Consider the following 20,430-nt stretch of genomic DNA (forward strand, 5'->3'; position numbering starts at 1 on the left):
GCTTAGATGCCTCTTCTGGGCTAAGATCTTCAGTGCACAAGGATTTCTCCTGGATGTGGCAGGAGCATGTGGCACTGAAGGCTTTGGTTTCACAGTCTCTCTGAGCTGATGCAAGTGTGGGCTGCTGTATCTGAGCTAGGTCAGACAGTGGAGAAGCTGAGATGCTAGCATGAGGTGGGAATGCCTCTTCTGATGGGGTGTCCATGCACAAGATTGCTGTTGATTTTCACATCAAGCACTCTGAACCTTGTACTGTGGGCTGTGGAGTTTGAAGCCGAGCCTCTGGTCAGTGCTGGTCTCTGGGATTAGTCTGCAGGGAGAATTGGCACTGTGGGATGAAAGCCAAACTGTGCTTTCCTTGTCCCAGAGCCTGTTTTCTTGTACACCCAGTCCTCAGAACTGCAAGTGACATGCGGCTGGGATTTCATGCTAGAAACAACTCCTTATGTACTGGTGTGACTTCCTGGAGGGAGCTACAGGGTGCTGTAGGGATGGCGCTGCTTCATCTCCCCTTCATCCAGAGTCTTCTGATGCTAGGAGACTTCAAGGTGCTGCTAGTAGAGTGTATGAATGCTCCCGAACTGGCCCCATGCTGTTGCAGTCAGTGGGGCAAGCAGCTGGTAAAGCAAGGGGAGGGGATGAACTAACTCCAGTGCTGATCAGGGAGCAGCACTTGTCATGGTAGCTGTATTGGGAAAAGGATGGCTCGCTGGCCTGTTTTGGTTCATTAATATCTATGTAAGGTTGCATTTCTCCTTTGTACTGGGACGTCAAGGCTGTAACTGAGGGAATGGTTGGAGTCAGCTAAGCTTTTGTTGTCGGTGGGGACAGAGATGCTAAACAGTCTGATTTTAGGTCCTCTATGACTCCTAGTGAACCTGCAGTAAGAAAGGATTTCAGGAGATCCCCAGGCCAAATTCCTGCTTGTGGGGCAAAAACTACCATTAGAGCAGGTTGCTCAGGGCCTTCTTTGATTGTCCTTGGGGATACCCTTAATTCAGAAATCCCCTCACCTCCCTGGGCCTGAAAGGAATCTGTATCTCTTTGTGTACTTTGCCACAGGGACTGGAGTGAGGACAGGGGTGAGGAGATTGTGGTGAACTCAGCCTCTGATTTTGTGTATTTCTGAGTTGCAACTTTCCTTCAAGTTCAAGGCACCAAGTGTGAGAAGGACCTGCTATTCCCTCAACAGTTGCAGGAGATGCCAGAGGGCCCATCAGTGAGGAAGTTCCAGCTGCTGACCTCCCCTTTTGTGGGACAAGTGGTGGCCAAGGTGGGGGGAAGCAGCCAGAAGATCAGTGTGAATGACCTGAATGCTCTGAGGCTCCAGGACTCTCAGGTGAGCTGTACTTGACAGGAAATTATTGGTCCATGACAAGTCTGAGGCAAACCACCGTTGTCCTGGATCTGGGTCACAGAAGGTGCACAACCTGCAAATGACACCAAGTTTGTGTTTGAGATGGACCATTGGCTTTGTTTATAGCTGCTAAATGGGTGCAGTGCCTGTTTTGGAGTACCATTCTGTGTTATGAAGTCTGGGATCAAGGTTACTGCAAGGAGAGGCTGTTGCAGTGATGTGGCTAGATATGGAGATACCCAAAATTATTTGCAGTTTTGAGTCAGTCATGCTAATTCTGTGCCTCTCAAGGGATGAGGAGTTGGTATTGGTGAGGGCTGTTTGTAGATGAGAGTTGATTTCTTCAGTATGCAGATGTCAGAAGCAGCAGCCTTGTTTCCCTCAGCTGTGAACTTGCATGATTACTTCCCTTATACCAGAGCAGGGTTTCACCTGGCTAGGTTGACATGTCTGTGCTGTGGGCACTTGTGAGATAGTCACACTGGGTCAGTCCTGCTGGGGGCTTCACTTGCTTGACTCCCCTCGGGTAATGACTTAAACTTGACTGACCAAGTGCTGGTGCAGCCTCAGCTCTGATTACATGATAGTCTCAGCTGGGGGCATAGATGTGAGCTGCTCAGCAGTCATTTCTGGCCAGGCTGTGACTTCAGAGCCACCCTTGAGTTAGGTCACCCTAGCCTGAGACACTTGAGGCCAGCACAAAGTGGGGAGGCAAACAGAAAGCAGTGATGACAGACTTCAGAACCCTGTGTTGTCTCTCCTGGTGTGTCTCTGGCCTGACAGGAGCCTCTGGTAGAGCTTCACATTGGAGTGGCATTTGAACACTTTGTGCTTCATGTAGACAAGGAAGGGATGCTGCAGCTCTGATGGGAATGGCTCAGATGCTAATAAATCCTGTGTTTGGGGTGGGGTGATGTGCCTTCTATCAAAAGGATGTTGTAGAAAAGTCACTTGTATGGAAACAACCAGAGGTTATATGGATCCTCAGTACATCCCACCTTTTTTCTCAGGTTCATGGGAAGAACTTGTACTTGGCATTTGTGGCAGCTGAAGGTCCCTTAGGACCAACTGCAGAAGAGACAGTGCTGCAAAGCGAGGCTGCTAGTGGGGCAAGTTCTCCTGCTCAGGAAGGGCAAGAACAGGTTTGTGCTCCGCAGACACATCCCCAGGATGAGGAGCTGCAGGAACTCCAGCCCTCAAGACCTGAAGTGCCAGATGCAGCAGAGGGTCCAGGCAACTGGCTGCGCTTCCACTTTGGCTTGTTTGGCAGCGTTCGGGCAAATGAGTTCTCAAGAGCAAAGAAAGCCAATAAGAGGGGAGACTGGAAGGACCCTGTACCCAGGTATTTAGTGGATTCCTCACAAACTATGCTTTCTCCTTGCCTCTCATTAAGGAGAGACACTCTTCTGTCTCTAAATTTTTGTAGGGATGCTTTTAGCCTTGTCTTTTCTCTCTTAATTAAGATAAGTAGGTGTGAGAGATGGCATGAGTGGGTGTGTTCAGCCAGGGAATCCACAGTGCACTTGCAGGATGCATGTTGCCTGCCAGCCTGGGGATCATAGAGATAAACTTTTAGGATGCCAGACTGAATCATGCCCACAAAATGCCAGTTTATCCCAATTACATGTCTTTTAAAAAAAGCCTTGGATAAATAGCATGCATCTAAGGCAGCTGAAGTGATGCTGTTAAAGGCAGCAGTGCACTGAAAACATGGACTACAGTCTGTATCCTAAGTCCCACTGGAAGTGTACTGAACAAGGTATAAATATTGGAAGATTGTATGGACTCTGCTTTTGTAAGCCATTTAGTCTGAGTGGTTAATAATGCACAAGGTGGGTCTGGCCCCTGTGTATGTGCTGTACTCCTTGGGGACAAACTCCATGCCCCCTCATCCTGCAATCTTTTGAAGAATTGCTTTATTTCTATACAAGTAATTTGAGATAGTTTTGTGTGCTACTTTCAGCATCTGTTTCCCTGACATATGGACCCTACCACTTGCTGGAGCCCTTGGTCATCTGGCTTGCCTGCTGAGGAGAGCCAAGGTGTTGATACCTGTCCCTGCCTGCTGCTTTCTCTCTGCTAGGGACCACAGGGCAGCAGCATGAACAATTGTCCACAAGCTGTGTGGGTTCACACCAAATTTTTTGGCTGAGATCATTACAGATGTTACTTTGAATTAAGGTGGTGGCCTGGTGTGTTGGAGTGCCTGCTGTCACCCTGTGCACACAAGTAAGTGCAGTGATAAGCTGCAGGGAAGCAGCAGCTGGACTAGGGTATGACCTTTGATTCCCACTTGAACTGTGGCAGTCCTCCTGCCTGAGGAGGCCTGGGGGACTAGTATGTCAAGATGTCTCCCTGGGTCTCATGAGAATGAGTAGCCATGTGTGAGGGCTGATGCCTCACTGCATTCTTCTCAAGTTTGTCCTGTACAGGCTTTTTTCTCACCTCCCAGTAGCTTTTCACTCCATTGCTATGCTGCGCTCTTTCCGTGCAAGTTTCTTCAGCCAAAGCAAGATTCAAATGGTTCAGGGATGTTTCTGATGAGACTTCAACTTCTCTGTTTCTCCCAGGCTGGTTCTGCACTTTGAGAGTGGAGGCTTCCTTGTTTTCTACAATTGCCGAATGCACTGGTGCTCCTCTCCGAGGGCGAATCCTGCTTCTGACATCCTGTCTGTGGAGTTCCACCGTGGCCAGGCACTGGATGCCCTCCGTGCACCCAATCCCATCTGCTACACCCTCTTAGACCAAAGATATTTTTCAGGGCTGGGTGAGTTCCAGGGCATAATGGAAGAGCAAGAAATAGAGGAAGGCGGGTGGGATGCCTCCAGACGCAGACCTGCATGTCTGAGCCTTTTTCTCCTTAGCCTTATGGCTTCTGGTTGATCCAGCTGAGGGTATGTGGTAATCTCTCTGAGTTCCAAGACTTGCAGTCTGTAGCCACTTCAGATACTTGGGTGCACCCTGTAAGCCCAATGGTGCAGTGCCCACTGAACTGTCTTAGTGTGGGTGGATTGGCTTGTACTTGTGGAAGAAAGGAAGGTCTGCTTAAGGGTAGTGGGAAGAGAACATCATCCAGTCCAGTCGCAGCTGTAAGTCTACTCTTGTATGCCACCTCTGACAGGGGCAGTGGCATTGCTAGCTGTGGTCCTTGAGGCAGAAGTCACAGACTGGAGCCATAGGTCTACATCATCTTGATAACAAATATCCTTATTGTCTCCTTATTTCTGACCGTTTCCAGGGAACATCATTAAGAATGAGATCTTGTACCTGGCCAAGATCCATCCGTTAACACAAGGCTCTCTCTTGGCGCACTCAGATCTGGAGCATCTGCTTGACTATGCCATTCAGTTTAGCTTTGACTGGCTGCACAGCAAGCTGCATGACAAAAGGCTGCATCTTCAGATCTACCAGAAGGAGCAGTGTCCCCTCGGGCATACAGTGATGAAAGGAACCCTTGGACCCTCAAATAGCTTTAAGAGACTCACATGGTGGTGTCCTCGGTGCCAGCCTGCAGTGCTGTCAGGGGACAGGGATCTTTCCCCAGTCACTGAGTGACCTGGCTTAGTGTTCCTCCTTTCCTGGAGAGTGTCTAGGTGGTCTCTGAACTATGCTCTTAGTTGTCCTGAGAAGGTTTTCATGGTTTCTTTTGAGGCTGTTGAGTTTGCTCCTTAGGGACAGTGAGTTGGCAGAGTTAAGTGCTTAGTGGAAGTCACAAGAATCACTGCAGTACTGTGTGCCCCTGGGTGCAAAAAGGGAAGCAGTGGTACATGCCTACTCTTTTTGTCACAATGATGCAACAGTGCAAATGGTTTGACCAGTTCTGAGGAGTCCTGGTCAGCCTGTTCAGACTACAGTAAATGGAAAGCATAGGGTGTTGAGGAGACAATTACTGTGGTCTGAAGTGAGCTTATCCCTTGACCCTGGTGTGGTAGAGTTTGTAGAAAGGAGTATATCCCTCTGCCTAAATAACTTGGTATTAGATAACCCTGCCTCTGCTTGTAGCTGAATACCTGTGTGCTGGGCTGCAATTAGGTGTGGTTAAAAGTAAGAGCTGTTCCTTCTGTCAGCTCTTACAGGAACAGCTGCTTCCTCTTGAGGGGAGAAAATAAACCTCAGTAGTGCTTGATGGAGCTCATCTCTGCCCCCACAGGTTTCAGTTCTGTGACAAACTTCCAATTCCAGATTTTGCTGTTGAACACAGTATTTTTACTTTTTTTTATGATGGAGATTGCATAAAACTCATGATCTCCAAGGTAACTTGAAAGCAGAAAGCCTTGGAAACAGAGATGATGTGGTCCCTCCTTTGTTGAGCTGTGTGTGTCTATGCAGTAGGCAGGATCTGTTGTTGTCCTCTCTCCCAGGATCTGGATTTATTTGAACAGACTGTTGACTTCTGTGAAAAATAAAAGCTGGAGTTAGAACTGCTGGTGATGTTTGTCTTTAGTTCAGTGTGTCTTTTCTGGATTTAAAAAGTGAGGTGTACAGGGGAAACTAGTGTTTGGCGCTGCCCTGTAGCGGATGGTACCTGCAGCTTTCCAAGGCCATGTAAGGGTGGCTCAGCAGGAAAACTCTGTGCAAGAGAACTGGATCTAAAGGTGATTGTAAATCAACTGGGGATGCTGGAGTTAAACACCTCGGTGGTAGGCTGCCTCCCAGGCAAGATTTGGACAGACTCTCCCCTGTGAACTGTGAGGCCCTTGAGTAGTCCCAGGTTATGAAACTGCAGAATAATCCAATTAATGGGGTTATGGTGCCAAGGAAGATGGTTAATGTCACTTCTGAGCATGTCCTGCAGAGTGTTAGCAAAGGCCTGGGAATGAAGCATGGTCTTTCCAGTGCCTTTCAAAAACAACCCACAGAGCAGCCCAAAAGCTAAACCTCACAGCTTGAGGGAATGAGATGGCAGCTGGGTGTCTGAAGGGGGGTGTGGGTGCAGGGAGCTGCTTGGAGGCCTCAGGTCCTGGCTCGAAGCAGTGGAGGGTGACCCCAGAGAAGTACCACGGGGGAGAACGATGAGACGTGACGTAAATCAAAGGAATAAATAAAAGCCCTGCCTCAGGTGGGGGGTGGCAGTGCGGGGCTGCCTCAGGGGCAGTGCGGGGCCGCCTCAGCGGGGCGGGGCAGGTGTTGTGTCTCCCCGCGCCGGGCCTCAGTGAGAGAGTGGGCCGGGCTCCGTGGCGGCCGGGCCGCGCGTGGGCCGCCCGGATCCTCCCGCCGCCGCCGCGTGTGGAGCCGCTGCCCAATCACCGCCGGCCGGCTGGCGTCACACCAGCTCCGCCGCCTTTCTATTGGCTGGCGCTTCCCTGGTGCGAGCGCGTCTCGGCCAATGGATGCCCCGCCGGCCCACCGAGCGATGGGACGAGCGGGTTGATTGGCGGAGGGGCGGGGCGGAGGCGGCACCACCCGGCTCTCGTTAAGCACCGGGCGGGTGGAGGGGGGGGGGGGCGGCGGGCGCAGGGCGGCGGCGGCGGGGGGGGGGATGAGCGCGGCCCCCATGGAGCTGCTGAGGAAATGGCTGGGCCACCCGGAGGACATCTACAACCTCCTGCGGTTCAAGATGGGCGGCTACCGTGCCATCATGCCGCGGATCGACCCGGTGAGCAGGATGGGATACGGGGCCGGGGGGGGATGCGCTTCGCTATCTCCGCCGATGCCCAGAGCGGGGGAGGAGGGGGTTGGCATCTCGCTGCGCGGCTGCGGCGTTGCCATAGGTGAGCGTTGCAGGGCCGCGCACCGGCTGGGCTGTGTGCGCCTTGCACGGGCTCGGTGCATCCCATGCGTTGCACCGACCCGGCGGGCATTGCACCGGCTTCGAGTTTCCCGGGTGTTGCGCGGGGCCGGTACCCTGCGTGCATTGCACGGGCTTGGTGCTTTGCACTGGCCCCAGGTTTCCCACGCGTTGCACAGGACCAGTGCTTTACGCTGATGCAGTTCGCAGCGTGCATTGCACCGGCTCCGGGCGTTGCAGGATCCCGCTGTCACCGGCTCCGAGCGGTGCATCATCGTGATGCTCCCCGTGCATGGCACTGACGCAGGGTATTGCACGGCCCGGGCGTTTTGCACCGGTGTCGCGCATCCCACGTATTGCACGGCCCGGGCGCTTCGCCTGCATTGCACCCGGTTGCACGGCCTGGGTGCTTCGCACCGGCTTTATGCTTACGTCTTCATTGCACGGCCTCAAGTATCACACCAACCCGGTGCCTCGCACCGGCTTCAGGTTGTCGGTGCATCGCTTGGGGCCGGTACCCTGCGTGCATCGCACCAGCCTCGAGTGATGCAGCGGTCCGGTGCTTTGCATGCATTGCACGGCCCGGGTGCTTTGGACCGGCTTCAGGCTTTCCATGCATCGCTCAGAGCCGGTACCCTACGTGCATCGCACCGGCCCCGAGTAACTCGGGGGCCCGGTGCTTTGCTTGCATCGCAGCGGTCCCGTGCATTGCACGGCCGGGGTGCTTCGCAGCGGCTTGATGCTTCCAGTGCCTTGCACGACTCCGGACACCGCACCAGCTTCATTCAGTGCTTTGCTCTTTCCATGCATTGCTCGGGGCTGGTACCATGTGTGCATGGCAGCGGCCCCGAGCCCTGCAGGGGCGCGGTGTTTTGCATGCATCGCACCGGCTCCGTGCATTGCACGGCCCGGGTGCTTTGCACCGGCTTCAGACTGTCGGTGCATTGTTCGGAGCCGGTGCCCTGCGTGCATCGCACCGGCTCCGTGCCCGGCAGGGCCGCGGCGCTCGGCCGGGACGGGCGCCGAGTGGGTTAAGGGGGCGGGCAGGCTGGGGGGGGGGGGGGGGGCGGAGCGGCCGCAGCCCCCCGCCGCCGCGCCCCCATGGCGGCTAGCTCCAAAGCCGTGGCCCTCCTCAAGCGGACTCTGGCCCTGTCACCGCCGCGGGGTCCCCCCCGGGCGCTGGGGCGGCTGCGGGGTGGCGGCCGGCGGGCGCAGCAGCAGCGCGGTGCCCCCGCGCCCCCCCCGGCCCCGCCGCTGCCCGCCGCCCGCCTCCAGCCGCCCTCCGGCGCCCCGCTCTGCCCGCAGGACTCGCTGGGATGTGGCCTCCGCACCTGCTACCGCTACCTCAACCAGACCAGCCGCAGCTTCGCCGCCGTCATCCAGGCCCTGGACGGAGAGTTGCGGTGAGCGGAAGGTGGGGGGTGGCTGGGAGGGGGCGGGTGCAGTGTCCCCCCCCACGCTGGGGTTCCCCGGGAGGTGGTGGCTGCAAGGCCCCCCCTGACACCATGGCTCCCCGGGAGGTGGTGGGTGCAAAGCCCCCCCCCGGCGCTGGGGCTCCCCGGGAAGTGGTGGGTGCAAGGCCCCCCTTGCACAGGGTCTCCCCGGCAGAGCCAGCCGGGCGGTGGTCTGTGCAGTTTCCCCCTATGCCATGTTCCTTCAGCTGAGCTGCTGGAAACGCTTCCCCTTCCACCCCTGTGCAAGCAGATCATGGGGGTCCAGGGCTGGGCTGGCCGGGAGAGCCGCCATCCAGCCCCACCCCCTGCAGCTGGACGTGGGGTTTCCCACGTCCCAGCTGGCTGTCACGCATGATTCCCCCCCCCACCCCCCAGCTGGGTTCCTGGGCCCAGCAGGCCTGGGGATGGGCACCAGCAGACGGTTTAAACTCGTTGCTTGGCCGTGTGCTGTTTATGACACCCTGGGAATGTGTCCCAGCAGTGCCAAGGCTGGCGCCGGCCTTCAGGCTGGCTGGAGGGACGTGGCTGTGCCAGTGGGAGGAGGTGAGCAAAAACCCTGGGGCTAACCGAGGGTCTGCACGCTGCCTGGAAGCAGCTGCCTCAAAATCTATGTGGGCACGGGGAGGGGGGGGTGACGGACTTGCTGCACAACTCATTTTTTTGCCATACAAATTTTGCTGACCCATGCAGGAAAGTTTCAGCTGGTCATAATTATTGCTGTTGTACCAGAGGACGCAAAGCTCAGCTGGCCTGTGGCCTCATGCATACGTGTGTATATATATATATATATATAATGTGCTTTATATAAATGCCTTATATTCACACAGTAGTAACTGATTTCAGTGTGTAGATCTCTCAAGTTAATCCCAGAATGGGTTAATCATCAAAATTATGGGTTTGTATAAATTGTACTGAATGTGTCTAATGCTGCAGTTGCAACTCCGCTGAGCAGTTGCAGGCGCCAGCCTGAACACTGGGTTATTTTTTGGGTTTCTGAGCCCTAATTTGGCATTTCGGATGGTGCCCCAGAGTTGTCCATTGATTATGAAATGGTGTCTGCAGCCTGTTTTGACAGGAAAGGCAAAGGAATTCAGGATTTTGGCTGGGGCTGAGTGGAAAGGTACAAGTGGGGCCAAGAATTAAACTTTTTTTTCCCCATGCTTGGTGTATATTACATAATGTAGAAATTAAGAAAAAAAAAAAAGAGCCAACCAATAAAACACCTTGAAACCTGTTAGCAGTGTCGGTATGTGGTGTGCTTGCCTTGATCATCCTGCAGTTATCTTTCTCGTCTGTCTTTTCTGTTCTTTAATTCTTGAATTGCGGCTTGCTGGGATCAGGAAGGCTCCCTCCCCTCAGGGCACAGAAGCTTCTGCGTGGCATCCTGAAAAAGCTGTTGCCAGATCTTTGCAACTTATGGCTGTGTGAGGGCTGCTGCTGAACTGCAGCTGGCTCTGTAGTGGAGCAGAAGGAACTAATTTTCAAAGTGTAGTAGCTCTGCTGAAGAGTTCAGGGACAAAAGAGGGAAATGCAAAATAGGCAGAATATAGAAACAGGCAGAGCAGCAAGCTTAACGAAGGAATTGATTTTGCTGGATTGTGTCAAAGAAGTGCTTTTGTTGATGTTATCTCCGTTAGGGGGTTAAACTGAACCTCTCTGGTTATGGACTACTTAATATTTGCCTCTGTGCTTGCTGGTTGAAGGAGCTGGTGGTAGGATTCAACACTGAAACAACCGTGTCATGCTGAGAAATGCAGCACTGCCTGGGGTCTGCTTCCAAGCACGCTGTCCTTTGCCACAGCCCAGTCCCCTGCCCTGCTGCAGCTTTGTTTGCAACTTCTGTAGAGTGAAATCTCCTTGTTTGAAGGCTGGGGAAGCGTGAAGCTCTTGCTCCCTGGTTCACATCCCTACCCTGGGGAGAGTTTCCATGCATCCCCCAAGGACTGTAGGAAAACAGAGAACTTCTGAATGAGCGCTTGGAGTGGTGCTTCCTGCACCAGGATATTTATTGGTAGTTGAGCTAAAATGTTTCATTCCTTCTTGCTTATGTTTTTTGGCCCCATAAACCGTGTGTTTTGCTGGCGAGGGCCCTGCCCAGCCCATTGCTCCATGATTAGGGTGTTTTCTTAGACGGTGGGAGGCTCAAAACTGCAGCTTCATCAGCAGCTGAGCCAACATCCTAGCTGGTGGTGGTGGAGAGGAGTGGTGAGCCAACATCCTAGCTCAGGGTGGTGGAGTGATGAGCCAACATCGTTGCTTGTGGTGGTGGAGAGGAGGAAGGGGATGCTCCTGCCTTCCCCTGCTGCCAGCCCCAGGGTCCTGCCTGTCCCTGGGACCCTTTGGGATCCATTCCTGTAGGTTCCGCTGCTTTGTGGGGCTGGCAGAGGGTGAATGGTGGCAAGGAGAAGGGAGACCTCCTCCCCTGGGAAGGGGGAGCTGTGCCTGGGACAGGGCTGGAGCTTGAGCCCTGAGATGAAACCAGGCTCGCCCTTCGGAAGTGAGTGCTTCCGTTGTGTAAAGTGGAGGTACTGCCAGAGTGTCCTCTTGCCAGCTTTGCTGCATGAGTTTTCTGGTGAAGACTGGCTTTGGTTGGCCCCTGCCATCCCCATGGATCTCAAGTTGGAGCCCCGCTGGGAGCATGGTGCCTGGGAACCCTGCAGAGAAATGGGGAGCTGCAGGCAGACCACGTTCACTATGTAATTGTTTTTATTTTATGTTTCATAGAATCATAGAATGGTTTGGGTTGCAAGGGACCCTTAAAGGCCAGCCCCCCTGCAATAAGCAGGGACATCTTCAACTAGATCAGGTTTCTCAGAGCCCTGTCTAGCCTGACCATGAATGTTTCTGGGGATGGGGCATCTACCACCTCTTCGGGCAACCTGTGCCACCGTCTCGCCACCCTCACTGTAAAAAATTTCTTCCTTTGATTTGCCCGAAGCATCACAGAGCTAAGCTCAGTGTATGATGCAAACTAGGGATGCCGTTAAGGTTTGGATGCAGAAGTGGGGTTAAATAAGTATTTTAATTATGCTGGGCTCTGGACTTGTTGCTAGCTCTTCCCTTGGGACAGTGTCAATGTGAGACATGCTTCTGAGATGGCATTTCAGGTTCTGCTCCACTTTTCTTGGTTGCTGCGGGTGGAAGTTGCTGCTGAGAAGGGAGCAGGGAGTCCTGGGCACTTGCATCGTGTCAGATAAACCTTTGCAACCCAGTTGAAATGGAAAAAACTCAGTCTTGTGAAGGAACAGGAGGGCATGAAGAGAGCTGCTCATGAGCACTCAGATGTGTGGTTTGGTGGATGTGTTAAATACCCTTCAGTTAAGCTAAAAATGCAAAATTTAACAGTATTGGCCCTAAGAACCAGTCAGTTTTCCCTGGCAACTTAATCAGCGCTTGCACATTGTCATCTTGGGAGAGCAACACTTTTGCCTAGTGATTAGCATTTAAGCAGTCCAAGCTGTTCTTCATTTGTTAAACAATTAATAAATGCATCATCCTGTTGACGCATCACTGCTTATCATTGCATTATAACTGCATTATCAATGCTAATCATTTAGCACTTGGGGATTGTTTTATGTAAATCCTGGAGCTGGAGCCAGTATTTCTTGCCATCAGGGCTGTTATTGCTCCACATGCAGAAATACAGAGCCTGGGTGGCGAAGGCAGGGGCGGTAGGGCCAGGGAGTGGCTCTCCAGCAGCTTCCCACTGGGGTGCTGGGACACCTGGGCTGGCTCCAGTGTCTTGTGCACGGAGATAGAAAATACGGGGTGGTTTTGGCTCTAAGCTGTGAGTCTTAATGTTCCTGTTGCACAGTGAGGCACCCCCTTACACCCCCCTCCCACCAAACAGGATGAAAGTGTGCTGGGTGCAGAGTATGGGAAACGCTAGGAAAAGTACACCTGCGTTTTTTCCCCTTCCCTGTTTTGTATTTGCTTTTTCCGATGAACTGACCTCAGGCTCTGTCCTCTGGGTCCTGGCGAGCGCTGGCTTTGCTTGCATGGTTGAATCTTGCTTGCGGGGTTGGACCTGGCAGGGACCTGTCCTACCCGGGGAGACCTTACAGGCCTGTCCCTTCCCCAGTACGCATCTTAGCCAAAAGCCATGCCATAGTTCTCCACATGAAGGAAAAAACCTGGGTTTTCTAACCCAGCTCAGGCATGCCACAGCTTTTGCAGCAGTCAGCCCGTAGGGACTGTGTGCCAAGGCACCTCTGTTGCTCAGAGTGGAGGTTCAAGGAGATGATGAGCAATGTAGGTAGGTGGGAAGTGCTGCTCTTGGTGCTTTCCATCCCTAACCTGCTCCTGTGACCCTGGGATTCTGAGCAGCGTGTTTCTAATTCATTTATGTTCCTGCACTGTGGGGGACAGCCACAGTCCCCAGGTGAGGGCTGGGGAAGCTGGCACCCTGAATCTAGTTGAAGATGTCCCAGCTCATTGCAGGGGACTTGGACAAGATGACCTTTAATGATCCCTTCCCATGCAAACCATTCTGTGATTTGATGGAGGAGGGATTATTGCATGTGGGCATCCCTTGACCAAAGCTGGTTTCCAAACTAGGAGACGCTAGGGTACAACAGTGGGAGCCGGGAAGGTGGCCACATCACTGCGTTCTTCTGCTCAATGACTGAAGTATTTTATTACTTGAAATGTGAAAGTGAGTTGTGCTGGAAGTGCTCACATCCTCCAAAGGCACCAATGACCTGGCAGTGCCAGTGTGTGCCATGTTGAGCATGCAGTGCGTCTGCCAAAGGCTGTGCGGTTCATCTTGGCTGTTTGTCCTGCCTAATAGGCAATCCTGAGTAAGGGATTTTTGTTTTTTCTTCCTCCCCACTCCCAGACATGCCGTCTGTATATTCTACCTAGTTCTCCGTGCCCTGGACACTATAGAGGATGATATGAGCATCAGCTTAGATATAAAGGTCCCGATGCTGCATGAGTTTCACTCCTATCTTTATCAACCAGAGTGGAAATACATGGAGAGCAAGGAGAAGGACCGGCAGGTGCTGGAAGACTTCCCAACGGTAAGGCATCCATCTTCTTGCTTCAGCTGCCTTGTGTCACCTTTGTGTGCATGGTTGTCTTTCCATGTACACCTGCCTGTGCCTGCTGAGCTCGCTGAGTCCCTGGTGTGCCCATAGCTCTTTCAAAGAGCTCCATCACCTGCACGTGGGGCTGATGCAGAGCTGGGGGGAGAAACCCAGACATTGTGCAACTCTCTGTATGAGCCAGAGATGATCTGTCTGTGGAAAAGTTCCAGCTCTAAAAAGTGGCTTTTTGCCTCCGCTGTTGGAAGAGTAGGTGACAGTTGCCTTGCGGACAGCGGTTTTGGATTTGTTGTCGAACACTGTGCATTGCCTGGCTTGGGTGTCCTGTGATCCCTAACAGGGTAGGGAGAGGAGGAAAGCTTGTCTGGCCATCCGGCTTGTGGATAGGTTAGCATTTGCAGTGGTCCTGCAGGATGTGCCCTAGAGCTACAGGAGTCTCTGTGCAGATCTTTAACATGCTTATGAGATATAAAGCTCCCCTGGGTGTTGGTAACAATATTGCCCAAAGTCTTATTGCTCTAAGGATCCATCTAAAAGGAAGCCACAGAGAGTCTGCATCTCCACTAGCAAGCTGAAGCAGTATCAGAGCCTGTTCTTTGACCTGGAGGCAGATTGAGAAAGTCTGGCCATGTCCAAGCCATTACACTCTCTCAGCGTGCTGAACAGCATGGTTGCATCGCAGACTGTCCTTGGGAAGTGTTTTCTGACCCACGCGACTTCCCAAGCACTGCCTGGGGATTGCTTGGGGTCAGAAGCACATCAGGGACCATGCTGCTTGGAGGTAGCTGCAGGGGACTGAGTCCGTACTTGATATTTAAGCTACTGGTGCAGATGTAGCTGTAGGGCCTTGACTTTGTGCTGAAGGTGCTCAGGATGGCAGGCAGCAGAGCTGAAACGACGATGCTCATCCTCAGCTCCTGCCAGGTTTCAGCCCCAGCAGAAGCGGTGGGGTGGTGGAGCTTTGCTGCGCCGAGATGCAGCATCTCCCAGTGCCATGTGAACCCACAGAGTAGAAAGAGGAATCTGTCTGGCCAGTCACCCTAGAGGGGATGGACCATTAAGCCTCCAGCCCAGGGAGATGCTGTGGCTGGAAGGCAAGGCTGGGCTCTGCTGGGTGGGATACAGATGTCTGGTTTCGGTGAGGGCCAAGGAGCGGCCCTCGGTGAATGCTGGAGTTTTGCTGATGCTTGTGTTGATCAGTAATAACTGGGTTTATTATAAGTTCTGTTTAAGAGAAAGTATAATAATTAGTGAGGAGCATTTCATTTCTGAGGAAGTTCTATTTTGTTCAGCTTCTTAACATTTTAAATTTTTTGTACCCTTACCAGGCTTTCCCCAGCAGCAGGAATAGGGTGATTGTTTGGAAAACTGAGATGTATTGTAAATTTTGATGCTCAGCATTGGGATAACAGTGGCTGTGCCCTACCTAGGAGGGAGATGCACTATAGGGCGTGACTGTGTCAGAGGATTTTTGATGTATAATGATAGAGAGATAGCAGGTGTGTGAATGACTTGGTACTTTAGAAGAGCTTTTGAGAAGGTGTTTATGGCACTTAGTTGTTCTCTCTTGGTTATTCACTGGCGCAATCTGAGCTCATGTTCAGGTATGGTTTTAATAATATTTGGCAGAGGTGTACTTGCAAGTCGTGCTTCTCTGGGTAGTGGATTGAAGCCATTGAGACAGAAGCAGAGTCGATATGCTTATGTTATAGACAGAGTGAGGCACAGGGCAAGGACGTGCCACCAGCCGTGGATAGAGTCAGGAGGAGAGCCTGGGTCTGCAGTGGTGCCTGAGCAGCAGTTGTTCAGACCGCTGTCCTTATCAGACGCACACCCTGGGCTGGCTGCAGTTACCCACTGGTGGAGAATAAAGCTTAGTGCAATAAAATGTGGTGCTCCACAGTTCTGGGAAGGGGAGGGATGCACTTTTAAATTTCTTTTCACTGTGAAAAGGGATTGAGTCACTGCATCATGTTATTGGACATGCAGAAGAAAGATTTCACACTTTCTCTGTTGCTTGATGCCTTTCCAGTTGTGCAAAGAGTGTCCTGCAAAGCCAGAGCTGGAGAGGGCTCAGGGGATCAGGACACCAGAAGCCTCCTTGGTCTTTTCCCATGGTTGAAATAATGGAGTGCTCTCACAAATTACAAAAAAACCCAACCCAGCTCTGTGTACCAAGCATAGCTAGTTTTGTCCTGTAGCTCCCAAACGATACTAGCCCAAGGCCACAGAGCCTTCCCAAAGATACTGCTGTGTCTGATCTCTTGCCAGAGACCATACATAGTGTTAGACTGAGAACACACTGAGCCTCTCCTGTAAGGGCCTTGAAACAGCTCTGGTTGTTGGAGTTGTCCTAGGTCTCCAGCCAAGGCAGCATAAGAGCCTGGTAAACAGTCTTTTTCTGATTTCTTAATAAATGTGGAGCTCTGCTGGTTTTTCCTGACTTTGTTTCCTCCCCCACCCGCTCCATGTTCATTTGTGCTGCAGATCTCCATGGAGTTCAGGAACCTGTCAAAGGTCTACCAGGATGTGATTTCAGATATTTGCCACAAGATGGGCATTGGGATGGCAGAGTTCTTGGAGAAGAAGGTGGATTCTCAGCATGAGTGGGATAAGGTAAGTCAGCCCAGACTGAACGTGAGTAGAGTCCACCTTGTCTCTGGGGAAAGAGGAGATGGAGCATCCCTGTGGGCAGAGGGTTCAGTTGGGTGAGGGAGGCTGTGTGGAATTGGGAAGGCTTTAAGAGACTGCTGGCCCTGTGGTTAACAGGAGGACAGTGCAGATTGTGGTTGTTGCCTACCAGCACGTGTTTTGGGTCACCCATCATGTCCACTGTTCCCCCGTGGGCAGTTCATTCAGCTGCTGGAGGCAGAGTGGCAGCTTGGTGGGACATCCTTGGTAAGGTGTTTGCTGGCCATGGGAAAGCTGAGACATTCTAGGGAGGGCAATGAGAACTTGCAGAAAATGCACTGTCAATTACTTCTGAGCATCATTTTTTCAGAACTTGCTGTGGGAAATAGGCAGCATTTTGTAACAGCTGTTCCTTTTATCTTGGTTTTTTCTGTCCCTTCCTTTCTCGGTGCCTCACAGTATTGTCACTACGTTGCTGGGCTGGTGGGGATTGGCCTTTCCCGTCTCTTCTCTGCATCAGAGCTAGAAGATCCTATCGTTGGGCAGGACACAGAGCTGGCAAACTCCATGGGCCTTTTCCTGCAGAAAACCAACATAATCCGTGACTATCTGGAGGACCAGCTGGAGGGAAGGGAGTTCTGGCCCAGAGAGGTGAGGGAAAGCACTGCCTTGGGGTGAGTGTTTCTGCTGTCCTTCTTTGGGAAATGCACTAGGACTGAAGGTGCTGCTGTCGCTGCTCCAATACAGTGAGTTGCATCCTCTCATTAGAAGGGTTCCTGCTGGAATTCCCTTTGAAATCCTCAAAGCCAGGTTTTTTCCCACTGTTTGTTGGTGTCCCTTGACAGTCTTTCATATTCTGTCCAAGACCTATAATGGATGGAGCCAACCATCCATGCTTCCCAGGACACCTGCCTTGGGAATGCATTAAAGGGTGCACAGCAGAAAGGGCACAGCTAAAATTGCATTATCTCTCATGTCCCTGTAGATCAAAGTTAATAGGAGAGACATGGTTGTCTGCTTTAATTTTACTGAAACCCTACAGTAAAGCTGTGCTGTGTGAGATCACTACTGTTGGCTGTACATCTTCTTGATAGTAACATTTCTTCTAGTGACAGCCGGCTGACAAGTTCCACATCTATCTACCGCTGTCTGGGTACAGATGTGGGGACAAGGTGATGTCTCCCCACACCACCAAGAATTTATTGAGCAGCTTTTCCTTTCCCCCTCTCTGTTAGGTTGTTAGGAATGAGGGAGAATAAGCCTGTGTGAGATGAGGGTACCTAGTTGGTTCCCAAAGGCAGGATTCAGCTCTGCCTGTGCCTGACAGATGTTTGTCTGCTCTTCTTCAGGCTCTCCAAGAATTTTTCTCTCCCTTTTCCACGTGGCTCACCTGTCTCAAGAGTATTTCTTGACGTGAGCCCGATGTGTGACTCACCTTTTCCTTGCTGTAGCTAGAGAAGATGGGAGATGAGTTGCATCTTTCTTCTTTACAATCCCTTTGTATATACAAAGGCCACTGTCATATCTCTGCAGCCTGCCCGCCCTTCTTTTCTTTAGCCTAGTAAGCCTCAATCCTTCAAGGCTTTTGTGGGTCTCTGGCGGTTCTTGTTGCTCTCCCAGACCTCAGACTGTTAGTGATGTCTCTCTTAAGGCATGCATGTGCCCTCCAACTTGTGAGTCGTTATCTTGATGTTTAGGTTTGGAGCAGATACGCAAAGAAGCTCTCAGATCTTGCCAAACCAGAGAACATTGATATGGCTGTCCAGTGTCTGAATGAGCTCATCACCAATGCCCTCCACCATGTCCCTGATGTCCTCACATACTTATCCCGCCTGAAAAACCAGAGTGTCTTTAACTTCTGTGCTATCCCCCAGGTGAGTTATGTTTTTAAGTGGTTCTTCATCATCTGCAGCCCAGCTGATGAGACATTGGAAGTGAAGGAGGTTATTTATCATGTTGGTATTAGCTGGTTTTACTCTTCATCTCTTCTGTCTCTTCTTTCTGTCCTTGTACCTACGATTTCTGCTGCTGGTGAGATTGTGGCTCCACTCCAGAATGTCTTGCCATTGATTTCACTAGGGCCAAGGTTACTCCTTTGACAAGCTCCCCACAGTGCGGTAAGGGCTCTTCATGTTTCTCCTTAGGTGATGGCTATTGCCACGTTGGCTGCTTGCTATAACAACAAGCAGGTTTTCAGGGGTGTAGTGAAGATCCGGAAGGGACAAGCCGTCACTCTCATGATGGATGCCACAAACATACAAGCTGTCAAAGCCATCATGTACCAGTATGTGGAAGAGGTAAGTTGAACAGTTTGCTTTGAGTACTCTCTGGCTGGTCCCATCGTCGCTCCTGGCGTGGGATTGAGAAGACATGTAAATCTGTTAATCCTTTCCTAGGAATCCTAGGATTCAAGGAATGTTAGGATTCCCAGAATCCTAGTTGGTTCAGTGCTGGCACTGGTTTTGGCCTGGACCAGGCTGGGTGCTTGATGGGTTCCCTTGAACGTACCCTTGGTCTGTGCCTGTGTTGAGGGGTAGAGACTGAAGTCCTGCCATCCTTCTGGTGGAAGGACTTCAGTGGAAGGACTTCAGAAGGGAATCAGGGCTTCACCTGGGCTGGGCAGGCACAGGGGACCTTCCCCACAGCACACTTCTGAACAGGCGCCATCGTCTCCCCATGGGCAGCGCCAGCAAGCAGTCTTGTTTTCTCTGTGTCTGTAGTTGCAGCTGGCAGCATGATGTGGTGGTGGTTTCCTTGTGCTGTGTGGCCAACAGTAGTAAGAGCAGCTCTTCACAGGTGGTTAAAGCAGTGGGACTCCCAGCTTCAGGGTACAGTGGAGGTTAAGACTTCATGTGGTGGAACAACTGGTGGATGGTTTCACGGGGGGTAAAAAAACCCAACCCCAAACTCAAATCCAGTGAGGGCTGTTAAATAAAAAGACATTACTTCTGCACCAGGGAGACCCTTTAGTTATTAGAGCTCCCTTTGCGGGCTGGCCAACCCCATGGCAAGGGACAGTGACACACCTCAGCACCTTAGTCCAGAAGAGGCTCTCTGTGCACACTTCCTGAAGAACCGTGCAGACAAGTATCCCAAAAGCCATGGGGTTTGCAGACCACGAAGAGAAAAACCCAAAGACCATGGTGTTATGTGATGGAGGGTGGCAGTCACACCAGCTGCTGGTCACCACTGGGGTATCCTCACTGGTTTGAGGTGGGATGTAGCGCAGCGGCAGTGGGTGAGGGCTGGGGGCAAGAACCGCTGGTCCCAGCAGCACCACCTGTGGTTGAGGGATTGTGTCTGCGGTTGCGTGGTCCATCTGCCATCGCGGGGTGCCCTCAAGAGGCTGCTTGGCTTAGTGCAGTGCTCAAGGGAAGCAGGCCCTGGCCCCATCCAGGCATCCCTTGCAGCTGGTTCTTGCTCCATGGCAGTCCACCACTGAGGTTGCTCTTGAGGATGTGGTGGCCCTTAAGGCTTCCTCTTGCACCTGTTTGTCCTGTTTGTCCCCTTAACCTTGAGCAGGAACCATAACTACTCCTTCTTCCCTCCCCAGATCTACCAGAAGATCCCAAGCACTGACCCGTCATCCAACAAGACACAGCAGGTCATCGCCTCCATCCGTGCCATGAGCTTGCCCGGCAGCCCCATGGCATCACGCCACCACTACTCCCCCATCTACCTGTCATGCGCCATGCTTCTGGCCGCCCTGAGCTGGCAGTACCTGAGCACCATCTCCAAGGCCACCGAGGAGTACGTCCAGGCGGGCGAGAACTGATGGCCAGCGGGCGGGCGGGGGGAGAGATGGTTGGCAGATGGGCAGTGGAGGCAGGAGACTCCTCGCCCCCTGCCGCTGGGGATGGCCAGGCACCCGAGGTGCCGCAGGGCCTGGGCCAGTGATGAGGATGGGATGCTGGTGATGAGGATGGGATGCTGGCGATGAGGATGGGATGCTGGTGAGCTGCAGCCCCAGGGCAATGGTGTGGCATTGCCAGACTCCGCTCCTCACCACCCTTGCCATCTGCTTGGATCGTTACAAACACTAATTGGAGTCTTACTGTTTGGAGTTGATTTTTTTTTTCCCTGTCCTGTTGGACAGTTTATGTGAATTATTTTTTTTTTTTGTTAGGATGGTTTTAAATAGAAACTCCAGTTGCCTCTTTTCTTGCTTGAGATTTGAGACACATTTCCAGCTCAGAGCTGAGCAAAACCTTCTGG

General features: G+C 52.3%; 2 protein-coding genes across 3 annotated transcripts; both read left to right on the forward strand.

The window, feature by feature from the left end:
• The first annotated feature begins 423 nt into the window (after positions 1-423).
• NEIL2 (nei like DNA glycosylase 2) lies at positions 424-5,786 on the forward strand. Its single transcript, XM_005236639.3, has 4 exons — positions 424-1,339; positions 2,368-2,699; positions 3,928-4,124; positions 4,596-5,786. Exons 1-4 carry the CDS (start codon positions 1,202-1,204, stop codon positions 4,910-4,912), a joined length of 984 nt encoding a protein of 327 aa, XP_005236696.1. The 5' UTR covers positions 424-1,201; the 3' UTR covers positions 4,913-5,786.
• A 989-nt stretch (positions 5,787-6,775) lies between these two features.
• Positions 6,776-20,375, forward strand: FDFT1 (farnesyl-diphosphate farnesyltransferase 1). 2 transcript variants are annotated; one of them, XM_055811241.1, is made up of 8 exons: positions 6,776-6,953; positions 8,391-8,488; positions 13,377-13,560; positions 16,072-16,200; positions 16,675-16,866; positions 17,913-18,089; positions 18,360-18,512; positions 19,769-20,375. In XM_055811241.1, exons 1-8 carry the CDS (start codon positions 6,837-6,839, stop codon positions 19,988-19,990), a joined length of 1,272 nt encoding a protein of 423 aa, XP_055667216.1. In that variant the 5' UTR covers positions 6,776-6,836; the 3' UTR covers positions 19,991-20,375. The 2 variants fall into 2 exon arrangements, with proteins under 2 accessions (XP_055667216.1, XP_027641328.1); XM_027785527.2 differs by lacking the exons at positions 6,776-6,953; positions 8,391-8,488 and adding an exon at positions 8,540-9,082.
• Positions 20,376-20,430: the final 55 nt, after the last annotated feature.

The sequence above is a fragment of the Falco peregrinus genome, chromosome 7 (assembly GCF_023634155.1).
Source record: "Falco peregrinus isolate bFalPer1 chromosome 7, bFalPer1.pri, whole genome shotgun sequence".
In the NCBI taxonomy this organism is placed as follows: domain Eukaryota; kingdom Metazoa; phylum Chordata; class Aves; order Falconiformes; family Falconidae; genus Falco; species Falco peregrinus.